Source organism: Platichthys flesus, chromosome 8, assembly GCF_949316205.1.
Source record: "Platichthys flesus chromosome 8, fPlaFle2.1, whole genome shotgun sequence".
NCBI lineage: Eukaryota > Metazoa > Chordata > Actinopteri > Pleuronectiformes > Pleuronectidae > Platichthys > Platichthys flesus.
The window spans coordinates 19,259,659-19,283,949 of NC_084952.1; the positions used below are offsets into that span (position 1 = coordinate 19,259,659).

Genomic DNA, 24,291 nt, shown 5'->3' on the forward strand with positions numbered 1-24,291 from the left:
GTGTCGTCCGAAACGCTGCTCGGCCTGTCAACGTGCTGAGGTGCTTTCCATGACTCATACTGTGGAAAGTGCCTCCTGTCATTCCTCTGCCTGTCTCTCCCATGGAGTCCCTCATTCATTCCCACCCTCTTGCTTCTTCTCTTGGCCCGCTCGTCTAAACAGCTCGTCTAAACAGCTCGACACAGGCGCGGCAGCTCAGAGTGCATGTGGGGATTAGGTGCAGAGGAAAAACATTTCCTTCATTTATTAAGAAAAATAGTCAGGGCTGAAAAGTCGTAAGTTTGATCTTTCTAAGGCTGTGACCTGGAAATCAGCCTCGACTTGGCTTTCAAAATATGCTATCGGTCTTACAGTGCAGGTTTAGTTTCACTGGAACTCTGTGATTAATTCTAGACAGTGTAAAAAACAGCAAGTTGGCTGCACTCACATTGGTTTTCTAGAAAAATGAAACTATAGAAGCATTTTGTTTTAACTTTAAATTTCTCATTTGAGAACCTGTTTTCACATCACTATTAAAAACTAAAGTGTAAGTTTGATTATGTTCAGAGTTTTAGTCATCACTCCTACAGTTCAGAAAAGTGCTGAGATTTGGGAACTCAGAAACATTGTTGAAAGATGTAAGACGGGGAGGAAGCTTGTAAGTATAGACATTCACACCATAGTCTCTCTACAAAGATTCACAACATACAGGTCCCCAAAAGTGAAGCCCAAGCAGTTTGACTACCCCCTGGTGGCTGGCTGCAGTATTGGTCATAAATCACACCTCCTCCATGTTAATGAATGGGAAATAGACCAAACCAAAAAGTCGAAAGGGTTTGTCTCAAAGTTGGTCTGTTATTTTTAGTAGTTTTTATCACACTGATGTTTTTTCAAATACTCCTTTTACCAGTATGTTTTGTTTGAATTACCAACGCTAAGGAGGTTATGTTTACGTTTGTCAATATTATTCTTTGTTAGTTGTCAGGATTACACAGAGTCTGTTGGTCATATTAGGGTTCAGGAAAGAACCCATTCAATATTTTTTGCATTTCCATTGATTTCTCAGAGATTCGTTTACATTTATTTTTAAAAAGGAGCCATGTTTAGGGAACTTAAGTGTTATTTGGTTTTTATTTGGTTCAAAAACAGGAATTAAAATGTATCTTTGTAAGGGGACTGTTAGGCCTTGGAGGAGGTCTGCGCTCCACTGACTGCTTCTCTAGTTAGTTATTTGACGCTATAAAAACTAGCTGAAACATCATGATTGACAGCTGAGACGGAAGAGAGGAAGTGGAGACACTTCGTCAGCCTTTATGTAGTCTGTGGCAACATTAGCATGCATTTGGAGTCATGTCTCTTGCCAACCGATGAATTCAAGTCCAATATCCACTCTCCTTTTATTTGTTTGTCTCCATCAGCTCTAAAGGGAGTTATCTGGCTCTTAAGCTCCCAAACGCTATGTTCTCCAGTTAGTCGTTAACTTTATATGGTGTTCGGACGTGGGCAGGTAGCTTTCTTGTTCTTCTCGCTTTCATTTTTGAATACAGCTGCCTGCTTTGGCTGAATAAGGAATAAATCAGATCAGTGACAGGGAACCAAGAATTGAGGTTTAGAAAACCAAAACAATGAGCTGAAAGCAGCTAAAAAGCTCAGTGGAGCTAAGAGTAGTAATTCTCTGATCGTTCATCACAACTACACGCTGCTTCCAGACATTTTTCCTGAAATTCTCCAGAGGCTGTTATGTGAGAACGCAAATATCTGGGTCAGTTACCCATTTTCCTGAATTTAACCTGCTAGCCCAGATGCTAAAAATATCCGACTGAGACAATTGGAAAATACAGCAGGAAAATTTGAAAAATTTTGAAAACATTTCTAACATGCAACAGAAAAAAACTACTTAGAAAGACATCACGATTCAAGATCTTTAAATGATATCAGCCGACACCGGTGTTGATGTGCTGTAAACAAAAACATTTGACTTTGTACGTTATGCCCCGCCTCCTGCATGGCACCTCCCCTTGCCTTAAAGTTCTGGACACTTTCCTGTTGATGCAGTCAACGCTTGAATCCCTAAAAATTAGGTCAGTGGCTGTCATCACTGTGCTAAATTGAAAACAGTATGCTGATGGCAGTGTGCATATTAGGCATTCAGCTCACAGCAACTACAGGAAGGATCTACATTAGACAGCGAAGCAGGGCCTTTGTTATGAGCAAGGGCTAAAAAGAAGCCTGTTTGGGAATTCAAGCTTCAAGTTCTTCTAGATTAGATTTGGAGACAAGATGTGTTGAGGCATTGATAGAAACATGCAGTGCAGCAGATTCCGTCTGGGCCGAGTCATGAGCAGCCTGTGCAGACAAGTCCTGTGCGTGGAGAGGAGGACATAACACAGGCCCCTGATCCCAATCACACATCTCCTCTCTTTCCATTGGCTTTCTGTCTCCATTACTCACCCTCTCCCTGTTTTACTCACAAGGGCACTTCAAAATTCACTTCTAAATTACTATGTTATTATATTGCATGTTTCCAGCTCATTTTCAGATATTTTCTCTCTCTGCCTGTGATTCATGTTTTGTGACACAGGACCTCCTGCTGAGGACTCCCAGCTGATGGGCAGGTTGTTTTCTGTCGCTGCAGGTCAACCAGTGGCTGGTCTCCGGGGCTCGGTAGCAGCTGTCATGTCGAACAGTGACCCTGTGTGGAGTTCATGTCATGTGTGGGAGGCAGTGACAGACTTGCGGTTTCTGTGTCTCTGTCTGGGCTGGCCTGCGCTGAGCAATCTGCCACATGTTTGGGCTTTGTGTGCGGCATTTGAGCCCGTGTTTCCTTGGTGTGACTCGTGCTTTTGTGTTGAGGGGAGGTGAAGACCTGTGGCCTGCGGGATGCCTGTAGCTGCACTGATTACATGTTCTCTGTGTCCAGCTGTCTGTCCAAGCCATCTCCCGATGTGACTCTCAAAACATTGAAGAGAGAAAGAGAGGCGAATAGTGAGACTGCCAGATTTCTTCTCCTAATGGAAAACATACTGAGCATTTCTTTGGAATTTTTTTTCTATCTTATTTGTTTCCTCGCTGCTTCCTCTTGCTTTTGGTTTAAAGATTCCAGCCTAGAGCCCCTTGAGGTTTCCCCCCTCTTGTGGTAAATATCGAGTGTCTTGCCGGATCACGCTGTGGCTCAGCCGTGCCAGAAGTGCAGCGTCACTTTCGACACAACCATACGTCCCACCCCTCCCCTCTACCGCAGCTGTGGCAGAGGCAGCCAGCCAGCGGGCAGAAAACACAGTGCCCCGCCACAGAGGCATGGGCATGGCTCCGCCACCCCCCATATTTAAACATTTTTTTCATCTGCTGTTCATCTGATACTATTTATAGTTGGTATGTTCCTGATCCTATGATCCATGTGTGCCTGAAACTGGAGTTTGACTCCAAATTGTAAAACTCACTTTAGATCGACTGTAGCCTTGCTCGCCAGTCGGTCCAATGCAAACGACTCCGAGTGAAAGATGTGTCCTGTGTCTCTCGTTCATCAAAGCCAGCAGCTTTACGTGGGTTTTTCAAACATGGGTAAACAAGCTAAAAAAGGCATTTGACTTCCTTCCCATTGCCAGTAGAGGAGTTTGCCGTACTGTTTTCTTTCCTGGCGCATCATGTTTTTTTTTTATATTTTTGTTTATTGGAAGTAGTTTCACGAGATACAACAATATAACAGGGAAGACTTCCATCTTACATTTTTTCCCATCTTTTTATCCCTCCCACATTCCCATCCCCAGCACCCATAACAAACCCATAAACACGAAAAAACAACCAAATATAAAAATAATAGTAAAACTTCTTCAACCCACCTACTGTTAGATGGGGGTTGAGGGTGTTTCCATTTAAAGATTATAAGGCGTCTGGCCAACAGGGTGGTAAAGGCAAGGACATTCTGTATAACTCTAGAGGCAAAAGGCTGTAGGGGGGCCCCAAACAAAGCCAAGAGAGGTTGAGGAGAGATGGTAGTGTTATATGCTGTGCTAAGAGTTTTAAAGATTTCAGACCAGAATGTGGCAAGCCCGGGACAGGACCAGAACATATGAGAATGATCTGCTGGGGATTGTTTGCCCCCATTACAGGAGTCAGTTACATTGGGATAAATTCAAGATAGCCTCAAGTTCTGGCGCATCATGTTTGTCGTCACAGCGAAGAATAAACCAGTGCACTCTCACCTTTGCCCCTAGGCCAAATAAGCGTGGGATACACCATGAAATCAAATGGCATGTTGATCCCCTGATGTTTTCTCTATTGCCACTGTCAGGTCAAAGTTTTCACTCACCGTGTGAAATATCATCTACCTGAGAGATTGGCACAAAAGTTGGTACGCACATACAGGATTGGCTCAGTGCACTGCTGTGTCTGTGAGTGAGGACAGAGTGAATCGGAGGACAGCCTGTCTGTTTACGTGTTGGGGAGCTGGTGTATATGTTAGCAGGAGGTGATTTACACCCAGTCTCAGCTCTAAAAGGGATATGACAGTCACTGTTTCCCCTCGCTCCAGTCACCTTTTTTTAGGTTTTGTTCCAAAATACCCTATACCACATCTTCCTCTCGTTTCTTTACAAGTGTTTGTTTGGGTTTTAATTGCCCCGCGCGGCGCCTCACCCCTCCCAAAGTGCGACCGAGTTGCCAGGATACAGGCCGTGAGGAGGAATTTCAGCACCTCAGTAAATCTCTAAAGGACTCTGGCAAAAGCCGACAAACACGGCTCTGTCTTTAACAAAATGGTTCAGTGCATTAAAGTCCCATTCGTCACAGGGCAGAGTTTGTTTCTGGGAGATAACGCGGTGTTTAATGTGACACCTGAGGGCTCTGCTCGGTCAACAGGTGGCGCTTTGCTATGCCGCCACAAATGGAGGTGAAATGTTCCTCTGGACCAGCCGTGCTGTCTGTGAGTTACTGGTCCACCCCTCTATCTAAGTGACCAGGGGTTCTGAAATGTTGTGGTCATCGTCCGTGTATGGCCGCAATGTGCCGAAATGAATGGAGGGTTGTTCGGCAGCCATTCTGGGAACAGGCTTATGTGTGTTCACTCTCTAAACTTTAGAGTTTATGTCCCTTGTAAAACCCGGATTGACTGAGTTTGTATATGCAGGCGGAGGGAAGAGGGATGTTTATCCTCTGACTGACGTAATCCTGTGATTAGCCCTGGGTTTTTATACCTCCGCTCTCTGTCTCACACACACAGATCCCAGGCAGATGTCGCAGCTGACCTGAGACAAAGCCCATATGAACTCAATTTTCTCCCATAGACAAAAACAAGCAAAAACAACAACAAAAAAATGCATGCTGACGTATACAGATAGGAAGGAAATCAATAAAAAAAAAAGAAGGCGGAGGCAGAGCGGTGAAATGAAAGGAGGCTCACAGGGCAGGCGGCTGGAATTTAGCACATCTGTTAGCTTGGCAGGGCTCTCAATCATGTGTGATGCTGCGGAGTCTGAAGGCTGGTCAGAGAGCAGTCGTGACGGGTTGTCTGCAAACCTTCTCACATGTTTTCACCCGTGGTCTTGTATAGTCAGGATCGCTCTGTTTCATCAAAAGTTACTGTGAACAAAGTTTGTCACGTTTCACTCACTTTTATTGATTGAACATACGTGAAGATTGCTTTTTCCCATCCTTTTATTTTTGGTTCAGAGGAACTATCAGACTGTTTATGAAATAACTTTAAAGCTCTTCAACATTTATTTAATTATTTATGACTTTATTAGTTCACCACAGTTCTACATAAACACTGGTGCTATGTGTTGCACAACATATTATGAGCTCCTGTAAATCACTTCTGTGTGTTGTTGTCTTTTGTTTTTAAGACGTGACATGTCTGTTCCCTGCTTGTGTTTCATCTGTAACTTTTTCATGATGCATCTTCTAATCAATAACATGATTTGATTAAGATCTTAAAAGTAAAAGCACAAAGTGTCAGAATATTACAAACCTTAACATCTCTCTTTTTTTCTCATCACTACCTTTCATTATCTTTCTCGTTTTAGATCTTGGGGCTTTAGTGTCCACTGGGCCAGGGTGTGTTATGTGATATTATTGTATCCTTGTTTCCCTGACTCAACCACTTAGGACAATGATGTTTGCCAAGAACAACACAATCATACCAGTCTGCTTGCCTCACTGTTTCTTTTTTCTACCAGTAAATTACATGAATCCACAACCACAGCCCTTTGAATGAATCACTTTTGGGCAAAAATAACAAAACTGGCACCGATAACGAAACGGTTTTCCTGCCTGGTGATTATAATTAGAGTTTGTCAAAAACCAGCACTGTTAGATCTCGCTGCGTTTTTGTCTGGAATTCCCCTCGTACTGTTATAATCACACAGTGCACAGTCGGTTCAAGAGGCAACCCTCACTTATTTTCACAGCTTCGTTAAACCATTAATGCACACAGGCACATTCCGGCCACAGAATGATTCACTGAGCGACTAAGAGGATTTTAATGTCATTAACCTTTAACTACTTCCTGTTTGTCCCACAGCTGCTGCGGCTTGTGACGGTATCTGAGAAACGCTGGCGAGCCCGGTCCCGTGGTGGCGGAGTGGACGGGTGGAGTGACGATGGGGACGAGGGATTCCAGAGCGGCGACTGTGACGATGAAGACGAATGCACTGGAGTGTCAGGGCTGGGGCCGCCCCCGAGACGCAAGCGGCTGCGCATCTTTGCAGGTTGGAAGCACGTAATTGAAACTCTATCGCAAAATCAACTTCAATTGCAGAGTGGGGGGTTTCAAATGAGCTGCTGCATAGGTTGATAACGTCAAATTACTTCAAATTGCATTTATGAGATGGGCTAAGAATAAAAATGTTGGGCACAAGCTATTAAGTTGTTTACATTTAGGCCTGCAAACCAAAGTGGAGCTATTTATTTTCATAGTGGTGAGTGCACGAATAGATTTGGCTTCTTCCGCAGTGAGTCAGAGCCATCACAGTCCAAACACAGGCCGTGGGCACAGCAGAGAGGTGTTGACATGACTACTGTACATGTTGACACCACCGTGACACTATGCCGCAGGAGAAGTGAGACTTCCTCAGGTAGCCGCCTCACCTCAACCTTTCGACCTCCGCGCTGTCAATCCCATGAGAAATGTCAGATGTGCTACCTGAAAGCCAAACATAGAACAAATGAAGCTACAAACTGTTGGGAGAAAAGAAACCAAACAGAAAGAAACGGGAGAAAACAGACAGGGAGCAGGAACAAGGGGGTTTGATCGCTCCATACGCAGACACAAAGCCGACGCAGCTGAGCAAACAGTGGGCTGGGAGTAGTCCTCCTCTCCGGGGTGTTGTGGCAGAGATTTGGGTTTGTCAGGCAGGGAGCGGGAGCAGGAACCTGGGGATAACACAGGAATCCTGCAGGGCCATCACTTCCAGCAGGCCGGGCCGTGAGAGTAAGACCCTGCTGTCCTTACATTGCTGCTTCTATACGCTGAGTCATTACACAGTCGCCGCAGGTTTACTAACTGCTGAAGGTCGACACTGTGGAAAGTTAAAGTTCTCTTTATAGACTGGCCTCAATCTATTTCTCATAACCCCCATAATGTCTTATATTTTTCGGTGAATTAGCACATTACCTTACCTTACATGTGCTTTAAGGCTACACCTACTCTACTACATTTTCATTTGAAAACGCATGGCGTCCACACTACTCCAGAGATTTAGAGCTGCTAAAACTGAAAAGATTGAAAACACTGCTGCTCTCTTTTAGACGTAGATGAAGGAAACAACCGGCATTAGCCACGGCTACCAGTGTAGAACACAACATGATTAATCAATTACAAGTGTTTTTGACTCTGTTGTCCTTGCTAACAGCTGTTATACAGATAAATTCTGGATTTTACAATGATACAACTGTTTCCATGTGTAGGAGACAAGCTATTATTTTAGCAACATGCAACAGTTCCCATGTCCTTTTAACACCGGCGTGGACATGCTCAGTTCACATGAGCGGCCACATTATATGTGTTTTCAGACATGTGAGTATGGTGACAATGCAAATACGCTCGTGTGGACAGAGATCGTCCATGTTTTCATTTGAAAAGGTTGACACTGTGGGAATTTAAAGTTCCATTTATAGTCTGTGTGTGTGTGCTCATCATATGAGTGTAGCACTGGGTCTGCAGGCACATAGAGGCCTGTTTGAGCCTGTTTGTACACAAGCCAGTAATGTTTGCAGACCTTGTGGAGTCCCTGCTCATTGGCTGATAAACAGATAGCCACTGATAGCCTGTGATGACCCAGAGAAATGCTGACCCAGCACGTCCGCTCAGTCCACTTTGGTCAAACAGGGGACTGGAGTTCAAAGGTCGACCTACAGAGTATGAGGCCTAATGGGCTGCCTGTCTGTGCTCTGCTGCTCCGAGATGGACGAGGCAGATCTGTTTTCACAAAGCCTGGAGCAGACACACACACACACATACACACACACACACAGATGAGAGAAGTTGGGGAAAGGTGACAGGAGCTACAACAACAACAAGGTGCAGACAGGACAGAGGCAGACCTGCCCCCCCCCTGACAGTCCAGCTGTCAACCTGCTGACCACACAGAGGATGTTCCCAAACGTGCATCATGATTGATCTCTCCTCGCTCATTCTCTCCACAGATTCCATAACCTTATGATCACTAACGACACTCACCCACAACACATACAGACACACGAAGACACATACAGACACACACACACATGCTGCACATTCACCAGAGAATTCCAGGCCAGGAGAGCTATTCCAGGACAGTGGGACCCCCCCTCACACACCACCCCCAACTCTCAAAAGCCAGGCTCAAAGCCAGGCATCGAACTAGTTACAGCTCCAACATGAGATCCAATCTGTGCTCTGACCTCGGCTGATGTGTCGGTTCCTCTAATTTTCCTCATGATTTGAGTGGTGGGAGATCTGTTGTATTCCAGTGTGTTCCAGGCCCACAGCTCATCAGGTAGATCACCATCACAGCAATCAATGACAACATCACACTTTGTAAGATAGTAGTGATGCTCAGATAATCCACTGATTTGTCTGAGGTCAATTGTTGCACAATATGCACATTGTTACAACAAGCCTATGTAACTGACAGTTATTGAATAACATAAGTAGGCTGTCCTGAATTCGTAATGAGAGTAACACAAGCAGTATAGATTAATAAAGTATGTTGGTTTTTTAAATGTGGGTATTGCGATTGATTCCTTTACCATTGCCAGTGAAGGAGTTTGACCTTCTGTTTTTTTCCGCCGGTGAGTCATACGCGACATCTTGAACGTATATGGAAACTGAGGCGTTCTCTCACTTCCCTTTCTTGGCTGTGCTGTTGCACGTTGTTCCAAAGAATACTGACACAAACGTTCAGGCTTTTTAGCCATCAACGCCCTAACGTCGCCCGAAAAGGTGCAGAGTCAGCATCTAGACTGACAAAATAAAGAAGAGATGACACTCGGCGTTCAGCCGAGTGTCATCTTTCCATCGCTGATGTTCAGAGCAGGAACCGATAAAAACCGGCGTCAACTTGATCCAGGAGTGAATAGACAAAAGCCAGATGTTAGTGGGTGTTACTGGATGTTTTAACCAGTGGAAAAGAGTATTTTCCCACTGGATGAGGGCTCACCTGTGTGTTCCGATGCTCTCATATACACCTGGCCTCAGACTGTACAGCCTCTGTGTACGGCTCAAAGCGCCTGCCACCGTCTCCTCACAAACCTGCTCACAGATTCCTCTCAAAGCCTCTCTTCATTCACTCGTCCTTGCTTCATTTTTTTTTTCTTCTGCTGCTCTTGCTTCAAATGTGTACTGCAGTGTTTTCAGACTGCAGCCTCACAAAAACAGTGAGTATTTCACCGTACAGTCTTACAACCCTGCTCCCCCTGTGAAACATGAAAACCTGGCGTCGAGGTGAATCATTTGTTTCAAACTGAGTTTCAGCTCTTGTGGGAAATAAATGGCGTCGTGGTGAGACATCAGCCTCAGCATTAAAACCAGTAAAAACCGGTTAAAATGTTGTATTTGATCAGTGTATTACATTGCGTCACTAGTCTACATTAGGGTTCCTTTTTGGAAGAAAATGATTGACATAAAGAAAAGGTGGAATCAACCACAGAAATGTCAATTTTTATAACAGGAGCCGACCTCTTAATTCTAATCCACTTATAGAAACGGCGACTTAAGAGTTTTAACATCCAACTGCTCGACTTAGTGACATGTTAAAATGGGTTTTTGATGCAGTTTGGAAACATTCAAGCGTCTGAAAGCCAGCAGTTGGTGGGATCGGCCCAGAGCTCTGCCTTGGGTGTTTCCTCGCTGAGATGGTCGGGCCTTTGCTGTGCGCTGTACCTCGCCGCACTCAGCAGGAGCCGTGTGAATAGACCTGTTGTTATGCTCCCGTGCTCAGACGTTTGGTCACTGCAAGCACTCTGGAGGAAAGCTGTTCTTTCTTTCTTTTTTTTCTGAGCTTGTGAGCGTTTTATTACCGCCAGGGGTTAGAAAAATAAAAGTCGAAATATTCCTGTAATGTGAAACACGCAGCTTACGGTGAGACGCTGGGCTGGGCTCACCTTTCAGCTCTGCTACAAATTTTGCGGCTGGAACAAAGGGGGCGAGTAAAGGAAAGAAGAAGGTGATGAAAGAATGCGGGGAAAGAACAGAAAGAGACAAAAACACCTTTGATAACTCTAAAGGTTGATACACTGTGAAACCTAAACATCCTTCGCTCTGTATGAAGGAGGAATTAACAGCAAAAAGCGCTTCCAATACGACAACCCGGTATGTTAATTAACTACAGATGTGACCCCCGACCCTCAGCACATGATAGGTGAGTCACACGGCGCCGGTCCTCCACATTAGTGTTTGCCACATGTCTTCATCATAGTAGCCATAATCCAGACACTGTTGACACTAGCTCAGGCATCTCTGGTTAGGTCCGCCTAACCATTTCTGTTGCCTCCTTATTTCAGTTTCAGAGAGCCGACGATTTGAGCTACTGCACTCATGACTGTGTGCCCAGCTAGAGTGGTCCACATGTGGCTGCCAGGTCGAGGGCCTGCGTGCCACAGGTTGGCGTGAGACAGAGGGAGACGTGCTCAGGCGTTGCAGATGTGCGCAGGTGTGGATGATGAAGGAATCTGGGTGCCCACATGTCCTCTGTGGTCTACAAGAGCGAACAGATGATACCAAGGTGCAACAATAAGCAGGCTTCAGTATCCCTGTTTGACACAGCAGGAAATCACCAATTATTTATTTGTATCGCACTTCTCAAAACTAAGTTACTAAGTGCTTCGCAAGTAAAAAATACATAAAAATATAAAAATAAAAGCATTCAAAATGTATCAAATCTCCGTCATTAAAGAATTAAACAAAGGAATAAAAACACTGAAAGAAGGATAAGCATCACCTGCCAATACAACAAAAGAAAGCTAGAATTCAGTCAAATCAAGACAAGCAGTGCGATACATTTCACCGCATATAATAAACACGTATTAAAAAGAAAAGAACACCGAGCTAATTTAAAACACCGACAGATTGTATCTCGCCATCAGAGAAGCATAGTTGAGTCTATAGGCTAAAGATGGACGCCATGACAGCTCCCCTAAAGTGAAGCCAAAGTGTCTCATTCACCCCCCAGTAGCTGGCTGCAAGATAGATCATTGACAGCTGAGACTGACTTGTGATTGTGAAAGCGTGTGTATTGACAGGACCTCGTTACCATGGCTCCCTCCCCAGATCACTGCTGCGCAAATGATGTCATCAACACAACATGGCAGCTTTCATGTGAGACCTTTTGGGATAGTCAAAGGAAGTAGAAACGTGTTGTCTCTCTTGAAATACAGTTGCTGGGTGTGATCCGCAGCCTCGCTGGAAATCACTCCTACAATGTTTATTTAAAAAATACCTGCCGTTGTCCTCCTCTGCCTGGAAAACTAATCTTAGCCAACTATAATCTGTTTAGGTTCCAGATGATTAATGGTTAACTTGAAGTCATGACTACTGAGGAGGTGTTGAGAGGCTGGACGGTTGTCGGTGGTGGAAAGGCTGATAATGTGCAACACACTGGAAATGTTCTGACCCAATGTTCCCTGCCCCTGTCCCTCCTCAAGCTTATAAACAACCTCTATAAATGCAGCCAATCCTCCAAGTTCCCCACCTCCACCACGCCCCTCACAAAAATAATGAAGCCTGCCACCATCTGTGTAAACAGGCTTGGTTAGTATGAGCTGCAGTCTCTCACTCTTGTTCTTGCTGGAGTCAGCCACAGGGCCCCGTGTGTCGCCAGCTTTAGGGCTGACTGTGGTGGCAGTGAAGGCGAAGATGGGAAAGGAAAGGGAAAAGAGGGAGGAGAGGAACAGGGGGATGAAATTACCCTCTTATTGGATCCTTGTTGGTCTTCCGCCATGGAGCTTTCTCAAATCAGTCCGGGGATAAAACCCTTAAGATTAGCCAGAAGGCAGGAAGAAGAGCCCTGGTTTTAATTTCTGTGGATACAAGTGCACAGTGCCGACTGGGTTCTCATCATGTACATGAGAGGGGGCCCAGCAGTGTTTGATTCATTTTGTAGCCTGTGCATTTTTCTGTGTTTGTCTGTGCCTCACGGAAAAAAAGCGTTTGTTTGCCCAAGAGCTTTATTTACATTCACAGGCACTTTTTGGACGCTCTAAATTGATTCCAGGCCCGTTCCTGGGTCGTGTCCATCAGCTCAGCCACAGTCCACAAACACTCTGCACACAGCGGGGCCATTCTCGAGGCCTGCTGCTCTGCTGCTCGCCGCCGCAGCGACACACTGCAGCCATTTTGTGGGAATGTCTTAAAAGCCTGGTTGGGGGTTTGGGCTTGATTTGCATTTTACGTGTTAACCCTCTACTTTCACCTACACCCTCCTACATTCTCGCGCTATCCAGTGTTTTCTCACTGCCGCATGCTCTGGCTCTGTCTTTCCAGCCCATTCTTGAAAGTAACTCAACAATGCAGCAAACATTGCGGAGTCCTGCTGTCGATAGACTCTGAGCTGCTGGAGGAAACCACAGGCTAACCACTAAAAAGGGCTGAGATAGACTCAACAGGAGCTCGCCGTATGTACAGTCAGACCGGCCAAATTGTCACTCTTGGCTGTATTTCCACTCTGCCTCTCTGTGACAGGAATGTAGGGAAAATTCGGCTTGTTTGTTGGCAGAGATTTTTGCACAACAAACACGAGTCTCAATCTACCAGCTACATTTCCTTCACTGGACTGACTGCTGGACCCGGGAGGAGAGTGTAAACAGATCTGTGCGGGATGTCAGCTTTCCTCATTATTAGAAGATAAAGATAGCATCCGAAGAATGTGTTCCTTAGAGGCTCCCTGCATGGCCAGGACCAGGATGTCCCCCAGGCCAAACATTGACCTGCCGGTCATCAGCTCAGCTCCGTGCGAGGCCACTCCTGCCCCTCTCTCTCTCTCTCTCTCTCTCACCCTGATAAGAAGCACCATTGTCCAATCTTTGAAGAAACACCCTCAACCGGCGCTCCCTGCCAACCTCTGACCCTCCGTCAGCACCGACCTCCGAGCTGCCGAGGTTCACAGGCCTCCTCTGTACGCGGCGGAGCTCCCCACCCTGAACGAGCCCCTTGCCCTCAGCACAGAATCAACTCTTTGTATGTTTGATTTGTTATGGTTCTTTACCTCTCTCACACTTTCCACCCTCACAGCGTCAGCACTGCAAGGAATTCTCGCTTCAAATTTATGCCTCTGTTTCATGCTTTTATTTCTCTTCATGCTCCTTCGATTCCTAACTTCTACGTACTTACTTCTTTTACTGTAAATGGAACTATTGATATATTACAGAAAGGAACATATCGAGAGGCCAGTGGGTTCAACATGATAGTCAACCCTTCACTGACACCACTTCCCCTCACTGACCAACTTAATTAATAGGCGTTGACTTTCGCTTGTCCCACAAAGCAACAATTTAGAAAGTGTCTGGGAGTTTTTTTTCCTTTCCCTTCTGACAGCTGTGTATATTCCTCTTATCAGAGGTAGCCAGCACATTCACGACTCAGTTTAAAGTTTCAGTTTTTCAGATTTGGACTCACTCAGCCATCAGTTTCTATCCTTCTTTTTTTGCTTAATTTAGTCTCCTAACCCCATTCTTTTCAGTTCTGTACCTTTCCTACTCTATTATCTCTGTTTGTGTCCTCCGTCCTCTGTGGCGTCACATGTCCCTGTCTTACACTCTTGCCCTCTTTGTGGGAGGGTCCCTCAGCCTAGAATAACAGTGAGTGCTGTGGAGGTTGGGAGGCCAGTGCGGCTCAGAGAGTGATTCTGTTGCTAAGGCCAGGGGAAGGGCCTCCTCCAGGCGTCCCGTTTGTGTTGGCCTGACATTCCCAGCCTCTCCGAGCGCCCCTGTGGTCAGCCTGTGGGTGTGGAGGCAGACGGTCACATTCCCTCCAGCCCATGGACAGAAGCATCCCGCTCCCTTCCCAGCTCTCAGTCAGCAACGTCCCGGGTCAAACAGCCTTGGACAAGTTACAAAATATGACCAATAGTTTCAATCCAGCTCCTTAGCTGTTGCCTTCTAAATGATAAGACCCAATCAGTCCTGCTCCTATCATGTTTTCACAGAACCATTGTCTCTGAAGCTGCAATGGGCAGCTCCCAACAGAGGATTGCACACACACACACACACACACACACACACACACACACACACGCTCACACACTCGCATGCACACTCCAGTACCTCGACTTCAAAATTTGCTGAGTTTAATATCCAAGTGAATAGTTTGCTCTGCAGAGATGAAACGAGTGATAAAATATTTGCTTTGCTTCGGAAACCATAATATCTTTTAAGCTGTTGAATCTTAAAAACCTAGATCAAATTTGACCAGCTTAGGTGTGCGATATGCACACATCGTCTGCCAATGTAGCGGCAATCTAAACCATCTCTCCCCATTTCATAAGAAGCACCTGTGTTTGGAGACTTAACATTCCACATACTTATTTGACCAAAAAAAGGCCTTTGTGCATAGCACACATGTACTGAATAAACTGTACTGGACCATGAAGGTATACACACTCAGCAGAAGGGTCATTATAATGTGCATCATCTCCTAAAAGCAATTCTGATTTATTTATGCCTCTTAATGGAAAATCTAAACTCAGATTCAGCTGCATTTAAGAAATGTGTCGACTGTAAATACAACACAGCATCAGTGAACCATTTCCTGTGAGTTTCTGTGTCATGTAATCATCAACTGCACTTGTGTCCTAGAAAATGTGTCTTTCCTCTGCAATTGCAATTTTTTACGACATAGTTTGCTTGTTGTTACAACTGTGGGTTGGAAACGACAGGCCTCAGGCCCAGAACGCTGCTGAAAACAAGACTACAGACTGTCTCCCCCGCTCTTTTCCCTGTTTTCCTCTGTGCAGACAGACATGCCACACAGACACACATGTACAAACACAGTATAAACATGCATGCAAACACACACACACACTTCAGCCCCTTTGACCTGTAAATGGGATCCAAACAAACGTCTGCTCCCCCTAAAACTATTTAAGTATTTATTCCTCTGTTCTCCTGAGGACAGGGCTCTAAACAGAACATAAAGTTAAGGCCTGAATGTGCCGTTGACTTGCATGTGACCGCCCAACCTGCTCACTCTTAGCGCAAAGACTTCAGTGTAGCCAATCAATGGCTGGACTGTTGACCTCTCCCCTCCGGTCGTAACTCGAGCTCATAAGGCCACGACAAAGCTAGCAGGGGTACGTTAGCGAGGTGGTGTCCTTTGAGGAGTGATAGCCTTAAAAACGGACGAGCTGGAGGAGGGCTCGGCTCCACTGAAAGCCTCAAGGGCCCACATTGGGGACATTAATCACAGCCCGGGATGTGGCTCTATTTTTAGCCAGACGTTATCCGTCTCTTTGGCTAATTTTCCCTTCCTGTTCGCTGTCCTGGTTCCTCCCCAAATGGCCATAAATGGAAAAAGACAAAGACTGCTGAATCTGGATTACGCCTGTCTGTGTTTTCCTCTCTTTCACTCTCACTCTGTCTGTACTTTGCTACACACACACACACACACAGGCACAGGTGTTCATCACTAATTATACCAGGATATTATTAGTCCCTGCAGCCCATGGTAGGAGTGTAGGGGATCTAAGTTTGCACAGTGTTCAGTCCCCAATGGATTGTTTTTAAAGCCTGCAGAACAGGGCCCCTCTGTGGTGCTGCTCATGTCGAAGTGTTTAAACTAGCAAGAAAAACCCTTTTTTTCCGCCCCTTGCTTTGAAGGATTTTTTTTCACGGACACCCTCTTTTTTCCACTCATATTATTGCCGCTGTAAAGCACACCAACACAATGCTCTCCCACTTTGTCTCTCGCTCTCACAAACACGGACAGGGCACGCACACACCCCACTCAATCATCCCGCACACAGACACACAAATGCAGATTCGCATGGCCCCCCGCCCTCCCTCTTATCCGCAGTGTATATAAAAGCTGTATCGAATTGCACCTTGAGCTTAATTGGCACGGCAGTACAGTGTGCCGCTGTCGACAGTGACAAATCGTTCTTTCAGAGCCCTGAAGAATGTCTGCCCACTGCCATGTCAGAGGACACAGGAGGAGAAAAAAGTTAATTGTCCCCTGGCCGCCATTCAAACAGTGTTGTAACCGCATAGACATTCGTAGGAGATGGGGTTTGGAGCTTTAGGGGTTTATTTGTTTGCCTCCTTCCGCCGTTTGAGACGGTGCCTGGCAGCTGCGGGCATCAGGGACCTGGAAGGAAGGGCCCCCGCTGTCTGTGTTTCTACTAGTGCAGAGGAGGCGGGAGGTTTAGCCGGACTCCTCGCCGCTCCCTGTGATCCCACAGTGGCTCAAATCGGCCACTTCATCCCACTGGATCACTCCCACTGGGGAGGACAGTAGACACATCAGATGAGATGGCTAATTCAATTTGGAGCTTTCTGTTATTTTAGGACCTCTGATGTGACAGTGTGCATGTGTACGTGCGTGTATGTCGGTATGTGCGTGTGTGTGTGTGTGTGTGTGAGTGAGAAAGTAATTGTTTATGCACACAGCCCCCTGACTATGTTAGGGAGGGGTATGTTAGAAATGCACCAGCGTTTGGGTTTGTGTATGTGTGTCTGGAGAGGTGTTCTGCATCTGGCATGACGGGGGACAGCTCATAGTTGGCGTTCCAAACCATGGAGTCGCTTTATTACTGATATCCTCCTTCCTTCTCTCATAACTCAGGCGTCTTATTTCAGTCTCCCTCACAACTCTGTCAGACAAAGTAGCACAGAATATGTAACACACACACACACATACACACATGCACACATGCACACACTGGGAGGGAGAGCTCTGCTCAGCGTCAGCCGGAGAACAGCTGTGGATACAGAGCAGCAGTAAGTAACAGCAGAGCAGCAGGTGACCATGAAGTCACTGCAGCGTACAGAACAGATGGAGAAGAAGGGAGGAAATACAGGAGCGAGAGAGGAGTTATGAAGAATTCACATGAAAAACTCAAGAGCGAGATAGCTGTTTACTTTTTTAAACTTTCATCTAAATAAAGTATTCAACAAAACCTCTGCCTCGTCTCCAGGAAAACACACTGACACCTGGGAGTTCCCCCGTCTAACCACAGTCTGCTGTTAAATGAAAAGCCCAATTGCAGCAAATGAGTTAAGTGCCTTGCTTGAGGGCATATTTACAGTAGTTGTGTGGGGAGAGGTGAAAGTTAAGGATGACAGGCTGCTCACAGTGGACGGGGGTCACCGGTGTACACACTGGTGTAATTGTCTCCCATAACTAACTATTTTCTCTAAGTCCCAGTGAGGCTCACTGCAGACACACAACGACGTGCATGATTAACGACATAGTGAAAACATAGTGTGATCACAGGAATAAAAAACTGCTGCATGTGGGGGGGAGTGCATTAACCTGACAGCCCTGCCGCAGGACTTCTCTGCATCCTGACGTCTAGTCACTGGTGATGATCATATTCACTCTACAGAGTCACAGACGTTAAACATGGTATCAGATCCAAGCGTAGATATTTTGTACTCAGAAAAGTGGAGGTTTTGTTTTATTTTCTACACATGTACAATCTCTGTTATCTGTGTGTCTATAGGTTGTTTCCCCTGCTCGCAGTCTTTCTGCTTAGCTAAGCTAACTAGCACCTGGCTCTTGCTCCATCATTAATGCAAAGACACAAGAGCAATGTCTCTCAGTAAGAATACAATAAATCAGAAATGTTAGACCAAATCGGATCCTCTTGTGCTGTAGGTATAATCTGTCAAATTCACATGAATGCCACCTCAAGTCAGAACAGTAACTCAGACGGTCCCAGAGATGATGTTACACAAGATGCAGAGTTTCTGATGTCATCACTAATAAACCAATTAACATAATTTTACAATTAATCATCAATCACATGTCAGACACAGGAATCCAAAATCCAATAGTAAAAAAGGCTTAATTTGTTCCCCTCCCCACTTTGAACTAGATAGCTATTTCCCTCCCTTGTTGATTCCATAAATCGTTTCATAATTAAAGCAGGAAACAATACATTTCCCAATTTTTTTTTGACATTAAAGTTTTATATATATATTTATATTTGTTTACGATAACATACATTTTGAGACATGATCTCATACAGTCAGTTTGTGTTTTTTTTCTTTATTTTTTGTTTTCAGCATCAAACCACTGAAGTACACATTTCAGCACTTACTCTCAGTAAAATATATGTCTGTGGGATTTAACATGTGTCCACAGCAATAACATGTGACATCTGGTTATATGTGGAGGTTGGATTTCTCGTTCTCCCAATGTAACATTGTTTGAACAGCTGTGAGAGACATCATGCAGAAGGAGGACAGACATACCGCACGTGTTTTTCAGATTTTGTGACCGTGTTTCTTCTAATTGTCTCCATCCTCTCCTCCTGTTTCCTCTCGTGTTTTTCATTCTTTTGCCTCCTCTCACTATCTCATCTCTCTGCCTCCGTCTGTGTGTCTCGCCCTCAGATCTCGCTGATAACCTGGCAATGGAAGACTTCACCTTCCAGGAGCAGCTGCTGACCCCCCGGCTCGCCACAGCTGGCGTCGGAGGCGTCTCCTCACCCACGGCTCCGCTCAGGAGGAGCTACCTGGTCCTGACGCTCCATGTGACGCTGGCTCTGCTGCTGCTATGTCTCCACTGACCTGTGCACTCACACTCTCTCATCACCTCTTTACCTTAGGATTCAATATAAACTCTGTGGAACATGTCAAACTTTGGATCATCGAAAGGAAGCATGAACTACAGAAATTGGTACATTCCTTCAGAAAGAACTTGTTTTGTTTTATTAAAAATCACTCGACAAACGTATAAAAGCACACCAGATAACCCCTTGGCGTTGTGTAAATAAGAAACCCATCTTCTGGTCCGCTCCCACTATACCCTCTTATTCACTGGTCAAAAAACCCACTAACACCCACTTACTTCTGGCTTTTGTCTGCAATGTGAATGGATATAATCAGCATTCTATCCTGGGTATCCCGCAGTAGATGCAGGTTTTTATCAGCTCGGGCAGTGATGGAAATGTGACACCAGGGTGAACATATACTTGCCTACTCTGGTGTAAAAAGAGGTATGTGGTAGTGACTATATTTGTGCCCTGTCGCCTCACCTCCTCTTTGCCCTCATACTGACATTTATAGTTACAATGTGGCAAAGACCCCCCATCATTAGTCAACTCTGACATGGGGCCCGTAAGGGAAGCACTTCTTGGGAAAACAGACACTCAACTGCCTGCACCAAGTTATTGCCCAGCCGGAGCACTTTGGAGGAAGAGCTTCTGCTACTTTCCTCTGTGGCAGTGAGTAATCTCCTGCAGGGAACGGAGCTGGTGGCGCATTTGACGTGATCTCCACATCCCAGAGAGCCAAGGTGAAAGCTTCAGTTAAAGACGCACCGTAACCTTCAAATGCTCCTTTGAATCTCCTTCCTCTCGCTCTCATTCCTTGTGTCCCTGTGATATCGATATTATTTCAGACTGATCCCAGCAATGCAAGTGTTTTTGTCACTGCTGCTGCTGTTAATGTTTGCTTTATTTCGTAACACTGATGATGATTGTTTTGAACAGTAACAACCCTAAATGAGACTTAAACACCTATAAAAGACTCAAGGGCTATCCACTGAGCGCTGGTCCACAAATCAGCCTGATAACTGTACAGATGTATGTTTCTCTGTGTTGGTGCCATGTTTACAAAGATATGTTGATTTATAATATTGACATTTTTCATTGTCATTTGGTCGGTGGACTAGATTGTTGGCCGGTCTGTTAAGCATTTCTAGCTCATTCTTTAGCACTGTTGGTGAAGAAAGGAGTGATGTGAAATGTAAATATGTAAAAAAAGTGTGTAAATTGCATTCTACTCTAATGTTACCTTTCTATTGAATTGTTTGTTTTTCGATGTTTTGTTTAAACCGGATGCCAGATTCTTCTTTTTTCCTGTTGTTTGTTGATTTTGAGTTTGTATCCCAAACTCCCTGGTTGCTAAGACATGTGATGGATGTGGGGAGAGACGCTAATTAAAAGCCGGAGCTGCATGTGCTGCCGCCACCCAGCTGACTTCACAGCTGTACTGTACGTGTTGACTGTACTCACTCCAGACTATTTGACTCATGTCAGAGGAGAAGCACAGGTGTTAACTCATGACAGCAACAATGGCTCTGCTCCACATGGGTGTGCCAGTGAATCATGTCAAGGGTCTAGCAGGCAGAGCACTAGGGTCCTGACATCAGACATAACTGCCAGGAACAGAACCAGACATGGAGGAAGACATTTCTTTTTCTTTTTTTCAGTTGAATGTTGATGGGGAAAGTACAATGTATAATAAACTAAACATGATTTACTGTTTGTGCTGTCCTGTCTCTGTATATGATATTTATTCTGTATTATAGTTGATTGATTATGTGTTTTTTCTCATGCGATGGACTTTTGGTTCCAGATATTTGAGGCAGCTTTCCTTTCACACATGACGAACGCAGCAGGAGATTGCCAGGGTCACATGCTTTCACGGCAACAGGATAATGTGCGGAACATTCAGGCCAGGGCTGGCACCATGTCGAGTATACAGGAGGCCGGACATGTATGAAGTCCTGTGTATGTCTTTACAACGTCGGCTCTCAACACCCTTATCCTTGTCTTCTACGTGTAGGACAGCTCTTTTATATTCTGAGATATTGTTTGGTGTGAATTTTCCTGCCGTATTCTCACATGAGGTGACTGATATTGTCCGGACATTTTACCAGGGAGATGGCAGGAAAAATGTCCAACTGACCAACTGACTGGGACATTTGCGTTTCCGGAAGATTTCTGGATAATATCCGGAATTTAGTGCATGTCTGAAAAAAGCTTATGACGCTGTGTCCTGCGACACACTGGCGACCTGCCTCAGCTGCAACTAGCTCCCCAAGGAACCTTTAAAAGGATAAGCTGATCCTATTTTATGTATTCAGTATTTCCTCATGAGATGGAGCCTTGGTTTATTAGTCAACAGTGCATTTATCCAAGTCATGAAAAATATGATTTCAAACATATTTTTGATATGCAAATATACAGCATATTGACGAGAAGGATCCAAGCTGTAACCCCCTCTCACATCACATTTAAGTCCCACGAAAACTTGGTTTCAACTTTCAAGTCTGTAATATTAAAAACTATGTAACAATATAAGCAGCAATCCTGGCTACAGTTTGGGAAGAAAAACAGAAAAAGCAAAGTCGATCAGCTTCATCAGGACTGTGTGGTTGTGTTTGATCAGATTCGACAGTTAACAAATAACCCCATAACTGTCACACACTTTCAATTTAATGTTGTTGAATCCTAACTGGTGAACACATGTGGGTAACCTGTAAAAAAAAATCTTTGGCACAAAAATAATTATTTGCAGGAATTTCCAGAACCAGCACGGGTAACATTATGTAAATAATAAAAAAGAAACAGAAACTAAAGTTAATGTATTGATAAAATAAAAAATAGTTTTTTCTAACTTCTAAACCAGTGTACAATTTATTATCATCTAGGATGATTTTGTGTGGATGATGCAAAATCTCTCAGCCCTCAATGTATCATCAATCTTATCTGAGAATGCAGCTGGTTCACAGCAGAGGGGCAGTCACTTGTGGAGAGATGATTATGCAAAGCGACTGTCTTTGTGTTATTTTGCATCACATCAACAACAAGGAGCTGACTGATGAAGTATTTTGTACTATGATGGGACAGTACCTTGTACACTGACGGTATCTACACAAGGCCTGTGTAAATAGAGTCGGGGTGAGTTACAACATCAGTGACCATGTGTCCCATGGATGTAGATAACCTTTTGGTTCATGGGATCTATATTAACAGGCCAGTTTGGGTCTGTATTTTCTTTAGAATAGAATGGGCCAGTTAGTGCAGAATGGTCAAACTGGACCTGTGTAGGCCTCAGATCTGAGGCATCACCGGCAAATGTCCTGGTTTGTTTTTGTCACTTCCTCAGAATCAAATACCAGGTACCTTAAACAACAGAAAGGATTTAAGTCCAGAACGTTTTATGACCAAGGCACAAAATCCGCCTTTTCTCTGAATGATAAACCACTTTACTCTGCAAGGCTTTTTCTTCTGCTTTCTCCTCTTACACATGTTCCACAGTTACATGTGGAAAAGACCAGGTCTTGTCCCACCTCCTGCTCAGGTTTTGTTCCACTATGGTTTCTCTTCTTATTTTGTTGTCTGATCCTTCTCTCAGTGTCTCTTGTTGCATTTGTTCCTCTCTGTGGTTTCCTGTAAAATTACAAGACAGTAAAAATCTAATACCGGGACCAGGAGAAAACAGCTACTTACTAATGTTAAAAGCTATAATTTAAATTGAAATGATGAAGTGCTGAATTCCTACTCAACTACAATCGTTAAATCTTTAAAAAAGTAAAAATCTGTTCTGTCTATATGTTTCTTTAAAGCTTTTCACTATAAGCTGCTTCAATAAAAAGGGCTGTATGTGAGTTCCTCACCGCCAGAGTCAGTGGCTTCAGACATGTTTTTTGGGAACCTTTCCTGCCAGCCTGTGTAAAATGTCTGAGTGAGACCATGTGAGAATGCTGCAGGAAACTGTCCAGAGAATTCACAGCAGGTGAGTCGGCTTGTTCATAAGATGCTGATGAACGAGAGTCGAGATCTTTTGGAGAAGCGAGCTTCAGTCAGGAGTCAGTCCTGTTATCGGGGGTAACTCATTTCTTGTTACTACCACCAGGTAAGAATAGACTCGTCTTACTTCACATGAGTTAGTTCCAGTCATTTTAGATATTGTTGACCTTGATGGCTTCTGCCATCATTTAGAATTACAACTGTCCAATCAGGGTTTAGAGGGTGGGAATACCCTGCTCCATCCGTGAAAAATATAGAAATAAAGAAATATGATGGATACGGTTTGATGTTATTCCCACACGTTCCATGTCAACTGCAGGTTCTGTTGACAAGTTGATACATTTACCCTCCTCCGAACAAGAAATCAGCTAATGAACACAGGGTCAGGCTGAATGAATGATGAGGAACAAAACTGCATTTCAGTGTAATTGTCAGGCAGATTTAACATTAGTATATGAATAGGGAAAAGATACACTGTTAGATTGGTGCTTTTAAGGTCAGCTTCAAACGAGTTCTCTGAGGCTGTCCAAAGTCCTGCAGGGAAATATAGCCAGGTATTACCAGAGGGAGCAGTGAGGAACAGCAGAAAGTTGCATAAACCCAAAACACCAATGACAGATCACTAAGTACTTTCTGGAACACCTTGAACGTCACATGTTCAGGGATTCAAGGTGGAGTCATACTTACAGAGCGAGGAAACCTAACCAAGTGAAAATAGAAGGTTATCCGCAGAGGTTAAGAATAGGACGTGTATATGTTGCAAGTATATATGTTACTTTAATGTGCCTCTCCCCGTATGATCCACTTCAAAGCCCTTCGTAAATCATCTGATTTATGTGTCTCTAGACTCTGCTCGTAGTTCTCAGAGCAAAGCATCATCTGAGTTATGTGTTTTTTTTTCTCTGCATCTGTTTTCCTCACTCCCGGCTGATAATGGACCACATTATTTTTCCTCACACTGAAGCCCATTAGCTTGACCCCCAGTGTCACCTATTACCCAGGTAACAGACTATCGTCCGCGAACCCACAATGGAACTCGCTTCATTAGTCCTAATTGTTTGTGTTGCATCTCCATTTTTAAAGCCTGTCTACTTTCCTTACAAGGCCAATCACTCACAGCTCCTCACACAAACACGCCTGT

The 24,291-nt window shown here is 44.6% G+C and overlaps 1 protein-coding gene across 1 annotated transcript in view; it reads left to right on the forward strand.

The window, feature by feature from the left end:
* The window catches only part of gpc3 (glypican 3), a 111,790-nt gene extending 92,022 nt beyond the window's left edge, over nt 1-19,768 (forward strand). The window contains exons 7-8 of the mRNA XM_062393773.1: nt 6,497-6,683; nt 19,003-19,768. Of these exons, the coding sequence (XP_062249757.1) occupies nt 6,497-6,683; nt 19,003-19,178 (363 nt within the window). The 3' untranslated portion in view covers nt 19,179-19,768. The remainder of the gene's footprint in view (nt 1-6,496; nt 6,684-19,002) is intronic.
* The last annotated feature ends 4,523 nt before the right edge of the window (nt 19,769-24,291 follow it).